The 18,121-nt window shown below is 36.3% G+C and overlaps 2 protein-coding genes across 2 annotated transcripts; both read right to left on the bottom strand.

The window, feature by feature from the left end:
• Positions 1–3,597: 3,597 nt before the first annotated feature.
• LOC150069474 (olfactory receptor 5K3-like) lies at positions 3,598–4,536 on the bottom strand. The gene has a single exon (XM_090332828.1). It carries the CDS (start codon positions 4,534–4,536, stop codon positions 3,598–3,600), a length of 939 nt encoding a protein of 312 aa, XP_090188954.1.
• Positions 4,537–11,863: 7,327 nt separating this feature from the next.
• LOC150069473 (olfactory receptor 5K3-like) lies at positions 11,864–17,854 on the bottom strand. Its single transcript, XM_090332813.1, has 2 exons — positions 16,926–17,854; positions 11,864–11,891 (listed from the first exon to the last, which is right to left on the bottom strand). The coding sequence occupies exons 1-2, from the start codon at positions 17,852–17,854 to the stop codon at positions 11,864–11,866; spliced, it is 957 nt and encodes a 318-aa protein (XP_090188939.1).
• Positions 17,855–18,121: the final 267 nt, after the last annotated feature.

Below are 18,121 nucleotides of genomic sequence, written 5' to 3'. Positions count from 1 at the left end.
TAGGGCTGAGCCTTGTACTTTGATCTGGGTATCTGTACATTTCACTCATTGGCTAGTGCTCTACCTAGAGAGCCACACCTCCAAACCCTGTAAAAAGAATCTTAGATTGAGTCCAAACAAGACAAATGATCACTTTTCCAGAAAATAACCACTTGGTCTCACTGGTGACAACTTAAGCTGGGATTCATAAATAAGTCTCAATAGCAGATGTTAAGCATTTCTTCATGTGTCTATAAGCCATTCTCATTTCCTCTTCAGAGAAGTCTAAGTTTTTAGCCCACCTTTTAATGGGATGGTTGTTTCTTTAAGGATTTGTTTTTGAGAGATTCAATTTTTTAAGCTATAGCTATGTTTAAATATGAGGCCCTTGTTTGTTGTATGGGTAGTGAAGATCTTCTCCCAGTCTGTGGGTTTTCTATTTAACTTGCTAGCTATGTCCTTTGCCATACAGAAGCTCTCTAGAATTCTCCTAGCAGAAGATTATAATAGCTCAAAACCTATGTACATGAGGTCATATAGGAGGAAACTAAATGAAATGAATTCTAGGATAGGGAAACAAGAGTTGTATCTTGTATGATTATTGTTCTTATATATATATATATTATTGTAATTAATAGAAGGGTTACAGTATATTCACCAGATAGAAAGTGCATTACTTCACAAACATTGATACCCTTTCTCATGTTTTAGTCCCCATTTCCCTCCCCCAACCCAACCCCTCATCTTGTTTTCCCCCTTCCCTATCTGATTTCAAATAACCAAATAAACATATATACAACATATCAGATAACAAAGTAAAACACTGTAACAATATGAGATAACCAAGAGACAGCAAAGGAGATGAGAGATAACATAGTACATTAAGGAAAACAATCACACATTATATGGCTTTTGTTCCTATATCCTGGAGGTCTTTTCATTTAGCATCATCCTATATGGCCTTATGTATCTAGGTTTTACTCTATTGTAAATCTCTGCTAGGAGAGCCCAAGGTTTCAACTGATTATGTGACTGTTGTTTTTAGTGTACTATGTTATTTCTCTTTCTTCTTTTGCCCTTATGGTTAATCTCATGGGGTTACTGTGTCTGACTTTGTTACTTGATATATTATATATACATTTATTTGTTTATTTGAAATAGGGAAGAGAAAGGGGGAAATAAGATGACTGGGAGGGATGGGGGAGGGAAATGGGGACAAAAACATGAGGTGTATCAATGTGTGAGAAGTAATGTACCCACTACCTGATGAATGTAACTTTAACCCATCTCTATATTACCTGGACAATTCTGAAAAATAGTGAAATATGTTGTATGATTAAAAAGCTGTGTGAAAGTTAATTTACTGTATGAGGATTAGAGCATAAAGGATATCAAATATAAGAAGCAAGCAAGAAACCAGAAAGTAGAAGTTACTATTTACTATTGCAAATATAACACATTTTATTTTACTTTTTATTGTCGGGATAATGTATAGAGGGGTTACAGTTACCTTTGTCAGGTAGTAAGTGTATCACTTCTCATACGTTGATACCCCTTCTCAGGTTTTTATCCCCATTTCCCTCCCCCACTTCCTCTCAATCATCTTGCTTTCCCCCCTTCCCTTTCTTATTTCAAATAAACAAGTAAATGTATATACAATACCAGGTAACAAAGTCAGATACAGTAACAACATTAGATTAACCATAAGGGCAAAAAAGGGAAAAGAAATAACATAGTATATTAAGAAAAACAATCATACAAGATAAGCTCTTGTTTCCATGTGCTAGAGTTAATTTTGTTTAGCCTCATCCTATATGGCCTTACTTACCTAGGTTTTGAGCTCTTGTAATCTTCTGCTAGGAGAGTCCAAGATCTGTGCTAATTATTACAAATGAGGGAAATCATTGAGCCTTTGTTCCTTTGGGGATGACTTACTTGACTTAATATGATTTTTTCCAAGTCTTTCAGTTTCCTTATGAATGGGTAATATGATTTTTTTCTGATGGCAGTATAGAATTCCATTGTGTATAAATATCACATCTTTTTAATCCAATCATCTACTGAGGGACATCTAGTTTGGTTCCATATCTTTGCTATGGTAAATAATGCTGCAATGAACATGGTTGTGCTAGTGGCTTTAGTATATACTTGTTTCTGGACATTTGGGTAAATGCCCAGGAGTGGAATTGCTGGGTCGTAGGAAAGCTTTATGTTTAGTCTCTTGAGGAACTGCCATAGTGCTTTCCATAGTGGTTGAATGAGTTTACACTCCCACCAATGGTGTAGTAACAATCTTTCCTGGCCATATCCTTGATAACACCTGTTGTTATTAGGTTTCTTGATAATGGCCATTGTAACTGGAATGAGGTGGAATCTCAAAATTGTTTTGATTTGCATTTCTTTTATGACCAGAATAATGAAGCATTTCTTCGTATGTCTATAAGCCATTCTTATTTCCTCTTCACAGAAATCTCTGATTCTTTAGCTCACCTTTTAATGGGATGGTTGTTTCTTTGAAGATTTGTTTTGGAGAGATTCAATTGTTTTAGCTGTAGATAACAAATATAACACTTTTCTAAAGCAAGCATAAATGTTAAGAAGATCTATTGATTATGTAATGAGGGAGTATTCATTCTAACAATTTTGTGTGTATGTGTATTATATGTGTGTTTTTCTCATTTGTACACTTGTTAGAATGATGAAGTTGATTTTAATTTTGATGGGCACATGTAAAGAGACTGTGAGAGCTTTTGTATCCAAAACCATAAACTTTCATGATCATTTTTGTATATCCGTCTTTTAAAATTTTAAAGAAAGCCTTCATTTCCTATACTAAAGACCAAAAGTAAATTCAGTATTATATATAGTATTATATACACATGTAAACATGTGTATAATGTATATATAGTTTTATATATATATAATATTGGTTTTATGCACATATATCTATACATACATATGCACATATACATAAGATAGAGCTGGCTTAATGCTCAAAGGGTAGTACATTTCCAATTAATTTCTTTCCCTAATATTTGTACTCCCCTTTTGTTTACTTATGATTTCATTATTTTCTGACTCCTTTATTTGGAACATCTCCATATGGTAAATGCTGTGAACATGTCAAGAGTTTTCACTACAGTCAGTGCAGGCTTTTCGAAAATCTTAATAACCAACAGAGCAAATGATTTCAAAGACAAACGAAGCCCTTTAATTTAAGAGATAATCAATCAATACAATGTTACCTATGATGACAATGAAACTACATGAAAGATTGACACCAAAATCATTTGATTATGAACATAATATTTAACTTTAGATCAACATATCACAGCATATCACAAAACACACTCTAGTGGGAAATCTTTAAAATAAAATTGATTACCACTTTGTTTAAAAGAATCATTGCAAAGTACAATTCTTTAACTTATCTCTTATGTATCCTATTACTTAGATTGTCAAGCTTGTCTTCATAGAACGTTATCTTTCTGAAATATTTTGTGATGGATACCATCATACAAATTGCATAAAAATTCAGAGTACAAACTGGCCTTTTTTAAAACTTTCTTACTACCTCCATCACTTGAAATCACTTTTCTTTGAGAGAAGGCAATTGCTTCATAATGTTATAAAATTATCTCTTTTTGTAATTTTTCTCACAACATTTGTAACTTCCTTATTTCTAAGACTATAAATAAAGGGATTTAGTAAAGGAATTACTACAGTGTAAAAAACAGCAACAGATATGTCTTTATTTCCATTATTAACTGAATTTGGTCGAACATACATAAAGAGGAGAGAGCCATAGAATATTGACACAGAAAGGAAATGGGATGCACAGGTAGATAGGGCTTTTCCTCTGCCCTTTTTGGATTTCATTGTGAATATAGTAAAAAGAATATAAAAATATGATACTAGAACTATAGCAATACTAAAGGCTTGAATTGACCCTGACATGATAAGTATCATCAAATCATTAACATAAGGATTCACAGAAGAGATTCTATATAATGGAAGGACATCACAAAAGAAGTGATTAACTTGATGAGACCCACAGAAAGTTAATCTAAACAATAATGCTACATGAATAGTAGAATCCACGTGTCCAGCTATGAAGGCCCCAATGGCCAGCAGAATGCAGAGTTTCTTGGACATCTTGCTGTGGTACTGCAGTGGGCTACAAATGGCCACATAGCGGTCATAGGCCATCGCTGCCAGAAGAAAGCAGTCTGCAGTTTCAGCCAGACAGAGGAAATAAAACTGGACCATACATTCACAAAGGGAAATCCTTTTTTCCACAGAAAAAAAGTTCTCCAGCATCTTTGGAGTGATAGCACAGGAACAGCAAGCATCCATGAGAGCCAGGTTTCCCAGAAAGATGTACATTGGTGTGTGAAGACGACGTTCTGTGTAAATCAAGGCTATTAACCCAAGATTCCCCACCATGGTGACCAGATACACTGCAAGAAATATCACAAACAGGATTATCTTTAGACTTGGTTTATCTGTAAATCCTGTGAGGGTAAATTCAGTTGAGCAGGAGTTGTTCTCATTCATCGTTACTTTTTCTGTGGAAATAGGAATTATGAAGATACAAGATTTTAATTGAGCATTTGTAATTTTCTCTTATTTTTTCTTGTTTTTTTTTTCTTCTTCTGCCATCCTAGTTTTCCCTGGAATACAGCTATCTGTACATCTTGGGACCATTTGTTTTTTGTAATGTGTCAGTGTCTAGGTGCCTCTCAAGAGTGCTTTCTGTGGAAAAGTATTTTTCTATATGTTCACGAAGGGATATCATATAATTTTATGCTACTCATCAGGCACCAGCTGCATGGAAGGTAGAGGATGAGAATTAATGTCCAAAAATGATCCCAGTAAAAATTGAGATATCATTGGAGAATTAATTAGACACATGGCTCAAATGATAGTGCTTTCTTCACAAGCTAGCACTGAATCACCACAACAAAATTAGTGTACTCATATTTTATTCATGATTTGCAAACTATTTTAGTGATAGGTTCTTTAAACACTCCAAAACAATCTTAGAAAGCAATTTTAGTAGAGATAACTATTTTTTTCCACTGAGAAGACTATTTTTATACATTCTCTCACATGAGAAATGTTTATAAAAATGTGATAGAGATATGCAAAATTTGTTAATTATAGATTGCAAAAGATCAGAAAAAAACTAGGGTAAAGATCATTCATCTTTAAGGATAATTACTTAGGAAAATTAAGGAAATAAATGTCCGTAGATAATTTTGTTGATTCCTTTTTCTCACAGTAACATTCATTTCCAGAAACACTCTGTCCTTGCCATTCATGTTGCTTATTTTGTCCAAATATCTTGTAAGGCTGTAGACTCCTACTTAATATACTTTAAAATCTCAAAGTCCTAAGCCAAGCAATCACATTTTCTGAGTTGTGGAGCTGTTGTCTCTATACAGGACAATGTACAGTACATTGTGTGAAAAATCTTCATTTGCTTTATACTTTATAATCTGTAAACAACTTTTAATGCTGTTGTAAATATAAGGCTAGTTGTTATGTAATTGTGTAAAATACTCTAGGCAAATAAATGAATGCTACTCAGGTAAGATGCTTGTGACCTTTGATTTAGTCTCTAGAGAACACACACACACACACACACACACACACACACACACACACACACACACACAAATAAAATGCCACTGTGAGGGACCAGACAAAACATACTCAAACCCTAGTTCTGGTCTTATGATTTAGGATTAATGACCTTGTTTATAGTGCTTTACTAATGATCCTCAATAAACTCTTAGCAATTACACATTAGTACGGTTAAGGTAGTGGGAAAAGAATTCAAATCAATAATTTTTTTAAATTGCATCTTTCTTTACATTAGAATGTGTATTTTAACTTTCTCTTTTATCACTTCTGTTTCATGAAATTCAATAAGAATATATAAATACACAGTATTAGAAAGCTAACAAAATGATAGATTTTGCACTTTAATCTTAATAGAAAAAGAAAAAAACTGAAATCTATTGTACTACTTCTTAAAAATTTAATTGACATTATCTCTATAACTCTGCATAAAATTGAAATTAAATTTTGAATTCAAAATTTTTGATTACATATTAATCTATGTAATAAAACATTATGCCTATAGAGTCATAGATTTTTATATGTATGTAGTTGTGTTTGTATTTTCAATACCATGTCTATAGCATTGAGTATGCAAATATTGAGTCCTCACTCTTATACTGTTTGGATCTAATAGCCACATATTAAGGATACCATGTGCGTTTTGTTCCTTTGGTCTTGACTTGTCTCAACAAGATTCGCTCTAGATTCATCCACTCCCCCACAAATGCCATTATTTTATCTTATTTGTTGGCTATGTAGAACTCCATTGTATATATATATATATATGTATATATATATTACATTTTCTGTATCCATTTATTTGCAATAGGGCATCTGGATTGTTTCCATTGCCTGGCTATTGTGAATAGTGCAGAGATGGACATAGCTGAGCAGGTGTCCTTATCGTATCTTGGGTTATGGTGTTCAGGATAGATGCCCAGGAATGGTATGGCGGGATCGTAGGGAAGGTCAATTTTCAGTTCTTTAAAACCTCCACACTGCTTTCCAGAGTGGCAGAACTAGCTTACAAACCCACCAGCAGTGCAGTAAAGTTCCTTTTTCTACACAACCCTGCCAGTATCTGTTATTGTCTGAGTTCAAAATCTTTGCCATTCTTGTTGGGTAATGTGGTATCTTAGGGTTGTTTTTATTTGCATTTCCTTTGTGACCACGGATGCTGAGCATTTTCTCATATGCTTTTCTGCCATTTTAATCTCTTCTTTTGATATGTATCTATGACATGCAAACCCTCAGCCTAGTTTTAATTATGTTCTAAAATCTAAGTGCCAGATAGAGATTCCCTTCTTGAATACTTGTTTGTTAAATGCGTCATTTGAAATATGATGTAAAAATCAATGTTAAAAAATTCTTTAATAAAAAATTTCTTTTGATTTAGTCATTTTATGTTTCTATTGAAGTGACCTATTGGGACAAACTAACTGGTTAACCTAGTTGAATAATTTCCATAGTCAAAATGAGCTTGTATTTCCATATTTATCTCAGTAGAAAGAAGACAATAGAAGTTTGTTTATTCTGAGACATTAAAAGTAAAAATATTAAGTACAAAAGTATTAAATATGATCTATAAAATCCTCATTTACAAATTACTTTAAATCTGTATGCATTCGAGTATTATATCATCATAAAACCACATTGTAAAACTTCTCAAGACTGAATATAGGAAGTTAAGGAAAGAGTTAAATTTATGGAAAAGGACAGTATTTGCATGCATAAAGAAATGACTATTTATGAATATTATAATTAAAAGTAAAATATATTGAGAAAAGTAAAATATAACTTACCTAGGCCTCACAAAGCAGATTTTCTTAATGTGCTGTTTGCTTTATTGTTAAAGTGTTAGAATATCTATATGCCTTTTTCCCTGAAACACTTGAGTTAAAGGAAAGAAGATCTCAGAGACTACCTACAGGTCAGTGGTAGTACTTGTGTCTCTTATCTTGCAAAATCAAAGAGTTCTTCAAATCCTAAAGGAATTTTCCTGACATCAGTGCACTTCTGTGGGGACATTAAGTCCTAATACAAACCACTTGACATTAATTAAGACTATCCTATGAGAAAATAGGGGTAAATAAATGACCCTTACTGAACTCTCGTGATCATCTTGGTTATTTGGGTACAATAAAGTGGTTTGGTTGAAGCTTATGCATACAATAGCTGTGTTACTTACTGGTGAAACAGAAAATTGAGGGACTAGAACTCTTACCTAACCTGAAAGTATCCATATATTTATACTCACACATATGTATATATACTTGTATGTATATACTTTATTTTCTTGATTGATCCATTTGTCCACTGAGGGATAGCTAGGTTGATTCCATATCTTGTCTATAGTAAATAATGCTGCAATAAACATGGTTATGCTGGTGGCTTAATTTGACCAGGAGTGGAATTACTAGGTCACAGGGGAGCTCTATGTATAGCCTCTTGTTTGTTTTTGTTTTTATTTTGCCAGTCATGGGTTTTGAACTCACGGCCTGAGCACAGTCCTTGAGCTTTCAAAGGCTAGTGCTCTACTACTTGAGTCAGCACCATTTCCAGCCTTTTCTGTGTATGCAATACTGAAAAATCAAATCCAGGGCTTTGTGCATGCTAGGGAAGCGTTCTACCCCTAGGCGATGCTCCTGACCCTGTGTATAACCTATTTAGGAATAGAATTATATTCATCCTCCAGAACAAATGTTATTACATCACTTGTAAGGAATTGGAAACACTTGGAAATATTAAATTAAGTGAAGTAAACTGGAACCAAAGAAATATAGGCCGCATGGTTTCTCTCCTTTCTAGTAACTAGAATGTGTCTATAAATCTACAAGTAGATACACTGAATGACTAAAATAAAATTGAATGACTAAAATAAAACTGAGACTAAAATAAAACATAGACCAATAGAGACCAAAGGTGACTCTGCATAGGAATGGTGGGCGAAGGGGCTCAAGAGTTACAGACAGATGACCATACAAAATAATGTCCTATGAAATGAACTCCAAGGAAAAGAAACAAGATGTTCTTTAGTTTCCATTATAGCTATTTAGTTTTCTTTTCCTTTGGTCTTGCTTGTTAGTTCATATTTGGGAGGATAAGAGAAGGCACATAAAAGAAGAAACAAGGATGAAAAAATACAATAGTGTGAACTGGATGTCTTTTGGGTAAGGGTAGGAGGGTAAGAATGGAGAAGAGTAGGCCAAGAGTTTGGCCTAGTGATAAAAGTGCTTGCCTAGCATGCATGAAGACCCAGGTTCGATTCCTTGGTACCACATACATAGAAAAAAAAAAGCCAGCAGTGGTGCTGAGGCTCAAGTGGTAGAGCTCTAGCCTTGAGAAGTCCAAGGATAGGGCTCAAGTGCAGGACTGGCAAAAAATAAATAAATAAAAGAAAAAAAGAAAAGAAAATTAAAAAAAAGAATGGAGGAGAGTGATGGAAAGAGAGACATGACTAAAAATGAATTGTCTGGGGACAGGAGTTCGGCGAGGGGTAGAGTGCTTGCCTAGCATGCACGAAGATCCAGTTCAATTCCTCAGGGATACGGGAAACACTCAGCCTCCTTGACACAGGACAAAACTTTCTAAATAAAGATCTAGAAACACAACTAATCAAAGAAAGGAGGTAGGGCAAATGGGAATTCAATAATTGGCAGAGTTTCTGCATGGCATAGGACATACCTAGTGAGATAAACAGAAAGCCCATAGATTGGGAGAAGATCTTCATTAGCTATATGAGTCAAGGGCCCCATATCAAAAATAATAAATTCTTTAAAATACAGTTAGAGTTCAAAATGTTAAATCACCCAACAACAAATTATAAAAGAAACAATCGCCTCATTAATAAATAGGCTAAAATTTCCTCTAAAATCAGGAACGAGACAAAGATATCACCCTCTCCACTCCTCTTTAACACAGTAGTAGAGTTCCTAGTCAGAGCAATAAGGCAAGAAGCAAGCATACAGGGGATCAAATAGGGAAAGAGGAAGTAAAACTTTCCCTCTTTGCAGACGACATGATTCTGTGTTTAAGGAACCCTATAGACTCCACTCTCAATCTGCTTGAGCTGATTCAAAGCTTTGGGAAGGTAGCAGGGTATAAAATTAACCCTCAAAAATCAACCATCTTCCTATATGCCAACAATGAGAGGAACGAGGCAAAAATCAGGAAAGCAACTCCTTTCGCAATAGCCTCAAAGAAAATAAAGTACCTGGGAATTAACTTAACTATGAATATAAAGGACCTTTTTGATGAAAACTTTAAAACCCTGATAGAGGAAATTAAAACAGAACTGAGGAAATGGAAAAACCTCCCACGCTCCTGGATTGGAAGAATCAACATTGTGAAAATGACAATCTTGCCAAGGGCTATCTACAAATTCAATGCAATACCCATCAATATCCCAATGTCATTCTTTAAAGAGAAGAGGCAATTCAAAATTTCATATGGAATAATAAAAGACCCCGTATAGCAAAAACAATTCTTAGCAGAAATAACAGCGCAGGAGGAATTTCAATACCAAACTTTAGACTCTATTACAGAGATATAATTATCAAAACAGCTTGGTACTGGCACAAGAACAGGTTTGAAGACCAATGGAATAGAACTGAAGACCCAGATATTAACCCACAGACCTATGGCCACCTAATCTTTGACAAGGGAGCCAAAAAAAATAGAATGAAAGAGAGACAGCCTCCTCAACAAGTGATGCTGGCAGAACTGGTTAAGCACCTGCAGAAAACTAAAGTTGGATCCTTCTTTGTTACCTTGCACCAAGATTAACTCCAAATGGATCAAAGACCTCTAGGTAAAAGCAGATACACTGAAAACTTTACAAGAAGGAATAGGAGATACACTAGGTTTCCTTGGCAGAGGTCGAAACTTTCTTAATAAGGACCAAGAAACACAACAAATCAGAGAAAGTTTGGATAAGTAGGACTGCATTTAACTGCAGAGCTTCTGTATGGCAAAGGACATAGCTAGTAAATTAACTAGAAAGCCTACAGAGTAGGAGAAGATCTTCACTAACAATACAATGGACAAAGGCCTCATATCTAAAATATATCAACAGCTCAAAAAATTGAATCACTCCAAAATTAATCTCCGAAGAAACAACCATCCTATTAAAACATGGGTCAAAATATTAAAGAGAGTCATCTCTGAAGAAGAAATAAGAATGGCCTATAGACACACAAAGAAATGCTTGACATGTCTGGCCATAAAGGAAATGCAAATCAAAACAACTTTAAGATTCCACCTGACTCCCGTTAGAATGGCCAGGATCAAGAAAACTAATAACAGATGCTGGAGGGGATGTGGCCAGGAGGGAACACTACTACACTGTTGATGGGAGTGCAAACTTGTTCTATAATGCCCAGAAACTTGAAGCCCCCCAGAAGGATCACCAGAGACCGAAGATCAATGCAAATTGCAATGAGTCGTTTATTGATGAGCTCGAGCACGGGTCTCTGCGCACTGATTGTCGAGTGCAGACCAGAGGCCACGAACACAAAATTACAGCACCTTTAATACATTCTTTGGTAGGGGAGAGGTCCCAGTAAGCACTGACACCAAGATTCCATTAAATGATTGGTGCAATACAAAACGGAAGGAGGGTGTGACTAGTCATTGTTCAGTTTAGCAAGCTGTCATGCTTTGAATTGATTGGCTAATGGGTGAAGGGACAGACCGAATATGGGTTCAGTGGAGAAAACCTGCGGACAGGCTAACAGGCTTGTGCCTAGTTCGCTGGCCCTCGCAAGTCCGACCTTGTACAAGTATAAAGATACAAATGAATACAAGTATAAAAATACAAATGGCTAATCATAGGTTTATAGAAAATATATAGATATTTTCTACTATCCTCATTCCCCCCTACTTTTTTTTTTAGCCTAGTCAAATCTTTGACTATATATCTCAGTACAAATGGGGTGTAGGATCATCAGTTTTATAATTCTGATCCTTTTTCATACTGACATCATTTCATTAATTACACATGGTCCAGTGGGCCAATAATGGCTGAGATTAGAGAAGTTGCCCAGGGGGACCAGTTGCACAGTCTCTCATCTCATCCTTGGGACCCCTGTCTCTCCCTTTCTTGTTCATCTAATCACCTCTTTACAGCTGCCAGGCTATCTTTTATTACCCGGCGTGGTTTGCTCAAAAGCAACATTTTTTTCCCAGGGTGATACTCAATCTCTAGGAACAATATCTAGTCCTCTTTTGTTCTGGAGGACAACTTTAGCTAGGGACCTCAGTGAGTCAATGAGCTTGTCGACTGACTTATGCATACGTCTCAGGTGAGCATCTGTTTGGGACCCAAGAATGTCAAAGTCCATTTTTCTGGGAGTCTGAAAGTCCAGGATTCTTACAAGCCGTCTTTACCTAGGAATAATGAACCCAGTAGCTCTTTCCTGCTACCTTCACAGTGGTTGGAGTGCTGGGAATCACAGCGCAGGTTCACTTGAGTGCCAGTGTACTGGAAACCAGACTATGAACATGTCCCCAAAGCAACTTGTAAGGCCTATAAGGACTGGATTGAATCATGGTTAATAGTGCCAGCTAAGATAACGCGTGGCTAGGGAGGCTAACAATTGTTATCAGACTGGGGCAGACAGAATTCTCTGGTTTGGAGGGGCATATAGTGTGCCCTCCCAGTTCTGCACCCAAGAAAAAGCTCTCACAGCTAGGAAATATACATGCAAGCATAGCAACCCCTCACCTCAGTGCACTCTATTTAGATTATTGTATTAATTGCATATCAACTTTACTCAAGACATACTCATACCGTTGGCTATATACTCAAACCTTCTTTACATGAACATAGATCCTTTCTTATCCTTTATAAACCATTTTTTTAAACTCCTCTCACAAAACCTTTACCAACCTTTCTCTCTTTTTCATTTGAGCCTTCATTTACATTTGTACCTCTCACCTTTAGGCTGTTCAGCACTGGATGGAAAATTCCCTTCACCCATCCAGAGTCACCATAATGGCTGCAAAAACCTAGGAGACTTTGAACTTAGCACAGATAGAATGTCCCACCACCAAGGGTTTAGTTCCAGTCCTCTCAGGAAGCAGCTTTGGAGTGGTGGAATCAGGCAGAACAGGATGTGTGGCATCAACCTTGTCTCTCAGCAGCTCCAATAGATTGTCACACCTCCTGCTGGGTTGCCTGCAAATTTCTGCACAGACTGGTTATAGAAGCTTACCCTAAGGCCTGACTTTAGTGAAGTCTCCCAGTGATTTCCTGGTTGCTTTTCTGAGCACACTCATTTTTGCAGGCTGGCACCCCATTGGTTTTTAGGACAGTATGGGGTTGAGATTCCAAAGTAATACCAGGGTGACAATTTTTAGTAATTAGATTTCCTTTAAACGAGGCTAGGTTTCTCTAGACAAGTATAGACGACTTGAACCTGTAGCCATTCCCCACAAGTGCAGTTTCCACTCTTGCACATCTGTTACTACTCTTTCCCATGTCTTTAATTTTATCCTGTCTCACTTTCCAAAAATGACTCTGGTCCCTTCATTTAAAGGGGATTGATGGGTGGGGATTCACCTTCTGTAACTTCTTCAAGCTGACTCAGGGGCATTGTTTCTATACTTGACCAGGAACCTTAAAAAGTTTAGCCTATTTTACCAAGAGGTTCCCAGGATTACTTTTCAGGAGCAATGTTTTACTCCAAACTGGAGATCATATAAAACGTTCAACAATTGCACAAACCTTCTTTGGCTACAATAGTGTAGCTTACTTATCACCCAATTGCAAAGGTATTTTCTTGATTGTCTGGGGAACTTAATCCCTGAAACCCCAACAATGCCTCAGTTACCTATGTAGGCCTATATACAGATCAATGGGGACACAAGCCTCAGATCCACAAACTTTCCTGTATTTGTGGCTGGTGTCAAATCAAACTTCACTCAGTTAGGACTTTAAACTACCCACTATCACGGATGATTGACAAGTTCCTTCCCAGTTATGAAAGGCACGGGCATTAGTAAGGCATGCTTACAAACTATTCTATGACCTCCCGGCTCTGATTAATATTGAATGGCCAACCACGAGTGACTCTAGGATCTGACACCATCTCTGCCATCCAAGCAGAGGCTTTCTGTATCTGGATGCTTCTTTGCTTTCATCCCAGTAGTGTCTCTTCACACAGGGATAAACATCCCATTGGCATTTCAGTTTGTTGGTTGCTGGACTTGAACTCAGGGTCTGGGTGCTGTTTCTCAGCTCTCTAGCTCAAGGCTAGCACCCTGCCACTTTTAAGTCCCAAACTCAGGGCCTGAGTGCCGCTCCTCAGCTCTGCAGCTCAAGGCTTGCACTCTGCCACTGCGAGTCCCCAGCTTGGTGCGTGAGTGCTGTCCCCCAGCCTTTCAGTTCAGAGCTAGCACTCTGCCACTTCGAGCTCCAAAGCAACTCTGCCTCAATAGCACGGCTGCCAGATTAGACATCACAGTCTCACAGGGACTTTGATTTGTCTGGACTGGCTCAAAACTGCGGCTTTCAGATCAATGAGTCCTACAAAAGGCCACTTTACTCCAATTAGAAGCAACAAGGTGGTCAACTCAGAAATAGTCTCTAAGCATGATCTGACCTGGAACTTGTTTAAGAGCCAAAGTTACTTCTGAATAAGGATTGCTGTCCTTCTCCATGGACCTGTGGGAAATTGCTATAAAGTAACTTACAAGAGCAAGCTGAAATAACAATTAAGCAACCATTTTCATAGTCCTAATTTTCCTTGTTTTCTTTTTTGAAACAAAACTTTAGGACAACTTTACTTTTAAATTTTGTTCAGAAACCCATTTCTAATTTTCTTTAAAACCTTTACACTTTTTAACTTAAACACTTAGCACTTCAGTCTTTATTTGCATTTGAAAAACCTTTAAGGCTCAAAGTACAGTTTGATTCCACTCTGACTCCCAACACATAGTTTTCCTCATTTTATTTCTTTTTTTTATTGTTGGGGTAATGTACAGAGGGGTTACAGTTACATTCATCAGGTAGTGGGTGCATTACTACTCATATATTGATATCCCTTCTCTTGTTTCTGTCCCTATTTCCATCCCCCCCCACCCCTCCTAATCATCTTGGATTTCCCCTTCCCTTCCCTAGTTTAAATAAACAAACATATATACAAGTACCAGGTAACAAAATCAGATATAGTAACCACATGAGATTAACCATAAGGGGAAAACAAAAGAAAAGAAATAACATAGTACATTAAGAACAACAATCACAAAGATAAAGCTCTTCTTTCCATATGCTAGAGTTCATTTCATTTAGTTGCATCCTATATGACCTTATATGCATAGGTTTTGAGCTATTGTAATCCTCTGCTAGGAGAGCCTAAATGTGTATTAATTATTACAAAAGAGGGCAACCATTGAGCCTATGTTCCTTTGGATCTGTCTTACTTCACTTCATATGATTTTTTTCGAGTCTTCCATTTTCTTATGAAGGAGCTGATGTCATTCTTTCTGATGGCAGCATAGAATTCCATTGTGTATAAGTACTGAGGGGCATCTAGTTTTCCTCATTTTGAATTATTAGTATATGTCTAGGATAGTCCTAGCAGAGGATCACAATAGCTCAATAGCTATGTACATGTGACCTTATAAATGATGGTAATTGAAATGAAATCCATAATATGGAAACAAAAGGTATTTTGTTTTGTTTTCTCCTTATTTTTTTGCCACTCTTGGGCTTGAGCTCAGGGCCTGAGCACTGTCCTTGGGCTTTCTCAAGGCTAGAGCTCTACCAGTTGAGCCTCAGTACCACTTCCGGCTTTTTTCTATGTATATGGTACCAAGGGAATGAACCTGGTCTTGGAGCACGCTAGGCAAGCACTCTACCACTAAACCCCGGCCCTGTTTTCCCTTTTTTTTTAAATGTAGGTTATTTCTTTCATCTTTCATTTTTTCTTCTCTGATTTATTCCCTCTGGTTATGGTTTCATGTTGCTATCTGATATATTGTATATACGCTTATTTGTTTATTTGAAATCAGATAGGGAAGGGGGGAAAATAAGATGAGAGGAGGGGGTAGGGGGAAGGGAATGGTGACCAAGACATGAGAAAGGGTATCAATGTGTGTGAAGTAATGCATCTTCTATCTGGTGAATATAATTTAACCATTCTATTAATTACAATTACAATAAAATACATGGAAAAAGAAAAGTGCGTAAAAAGTCTAGCTTCATTCATAGCATGTTGCAGATTTTCAACAAATTTGTTTTACATGTTTACATCTAGCTGATAACTAATGTCTTTAAGTATTTATGATTTTCATTCTCTTTTTTTTGCCAGTCCTGGGCTTGAGCTCAGGGCCTGAGCACCATCTTTGGACTTTCTCAAGGCTAGAGCTCTACTATTTGAGCCTCAGCATCATTTCTAGCTTTTTTCTATGTATGTGGTACTGAGGAATCGAATCTGGGTCTTCGTGCATGCTAGGAAAGCACTTTATCACCAGGCCAAACTCCCGGCCCCTCATTCTCTTTTTTTTGCATGAACGTCTCCAGTTTTGTTATTGGTACACATCTTTTAGTACTGTTTATTGGAGTCACTGTAGTTCTTTACTTCTGATAACCAGTAAAACAAGTAATGATAGTAATGAGAAAAATATTGTTTATTAAGAATGACCAATGAATAAAGTAGCGTACATGATGGACAAATAAACTAAAAGAAAAATTAATATTGATAGCATTACGTGCATTTTAAACTACAGATTTAAAAATACAGAAATGCTATTCCAATAGAATCTGAGAGCAAAATGACTAACATTAAATTTAAAAATAATATCAGATGATATTTATTCTGGATAAAAGTATATTCAAAAGTAATTTCATGAAACACTGAAATTCACATTGAAAATAAAACTCAGTCATGCAATAAAACTTCTGACCAATGGCATTGCTTCCAATGAATTTAGAACATTCCTGAGATTAAAAATTATGCTTTGAAACTAAAAAATTTTCTAAAGATTTTGAATAAATTATGCCTTAATATGTAATGTCTTTAATTACTGAGTACTAATTTAAGTTATTAAATTTGTGACTATTTGCTCCTCTTATTTATTATTTGCCCAGTTCAAATCTGATGCTCTTGACAGCTTAGATTTCAAAGCATTTTTATTCAATATCTCTTTTTTAAATCAATTTGACTCAAATACTAGTATGGTTTAACACCTAATATTTTGATTGCGGTGTGGTATCAAAGCATATTTTTATTACCTATATATTTAGAAATTTCAAATGACTTTATCAAATTAAAAATAACCACACCAAGAGAAAGAATGTTATTTCAGAATCTTACAAAATTGTCTTCCTCATTAATCTTTTCAAAACACTGATCACTTCCTTATTTCTTAGACTATAAATGAAGGGATTTAATAGTGGAATCACCACAGTATAGAAAATTGCAACAGGTATATTCTTGTCCCCTGAATTAATTGAACTTGGTTGAGCATACATGAAGAGAAGAGAGCCATAGAACATGGACACGGAGAGAAAATGGGATGCACAGGTAGATAAGGCTTTGCCTCTTCCCCCTTTAGATTTCATTGTGAAAATAGTGAAAAGTATATAAACATATGACACTAGGACGATAGTAATTGTAAAGACTTGAATTGACCCTGCCAAGATGAATAGGATCAACTCATTGATATAAGGGTCAACACAAGAGATTCTATATAATGGAAGGACATCACAAAAAAAGTGATCTATTTGGTGAGACCTACAGAAAGTTAACTTAAACAACAACCCTACTTCAATCATAGGATGCAGGTTTCCAGCTATGTAGGCTCCTGTGGTCATCTGAATGCAGAGTTTCTTGGACATTCTGCTGTGGTACTGCAGTGGGCTGCAAATGGCCACATAGCGGTCATAAGCCATTGCTGCCAGAAGAAAGCAGTCTGTAGTTTCAGCAAGACAGAGGAAATAAAACTGGACCATACATTCATAGAAGGAAATCTTTTTTTCCACAGAAAAGAAGTTCTGTAACATTTTGGGGGTAATGGCAGAGGAGCAGCAGGAATCCATGAGAGCCAGGTTTCCCAGGAAGATATACATAGGTGTGTGAAGACGGCGCTCCACATAAATCAATGCCACCAACCCAAGATTCCCCGCCATGGTGACCAGATAGATGGCAAAGAATATCACAAACAGGGGGACCTTGAACTCTGGGTGATTTGCAAATCCAATGAGTGTAAACTCATTTGGGGAGGAGGAATTGTCACTCATCATGCCTGCTGAAGTAGGAATTAGATAGATATTAGATTCTAACAAGAGCATATATACATTTATAAATATATATTACTTTTATTACATGTAGATTAGTTTCTTATTCAGTTATCCTGTGGATCACAGCAATCGGTATTTGTTCTTGGAAAGCATAAGAACTTGTGAACTTCAGTCTGACTTTTGAGAACTCGTGGATGCCTTGTTATTTTCTGGGCAAAATACTTAAAGTGAAAAAATGGAAAAAGAATATGTTTATTTATACAAAGATTT

Source organism: Megascapheus bottae, chromosome 1 (genome assembly GCF_031878675.1).
Source record: "Megascapheus bottae isolate mThoBot1 chromosome 1, mThoBot2.hap1, whole genome shotgun sequence".
Lineage (NCBI taxonomy): Eukaryota > Metazoa > Chordata > Mammalia > Rodentia > Geomyidae > Megascapheus > Megascapheus bottae.
The sequence above is the reverse complement of the archived record's forward strand: the minus strand, read 5'-3'. Positions and strand labels throughout refer to the sequence as shown.

Coding starts and splice junctions, on each gene's coding strand:
- LOC150069473 (XM_090332813.1), bottom strand. CDS start 17,854: ATGATGAGTGACAATTCCTCCTCCCCAAATGAGTTTACACTCATTGGA. Junction 11,892..16,925: donor TTAATGAGGAAGACAATTTT/GTAAGATTCTGA, acceptor CGTATGCATAAG/TCAGTCGACAAGCTCATTGA.
- LOC150069474 (XM_090332828.1), bottom strand. CDS start 4,536: ATGAATGAGAACAACTCCTGCTCAACTGAATTTACCCTCACAGGATTT.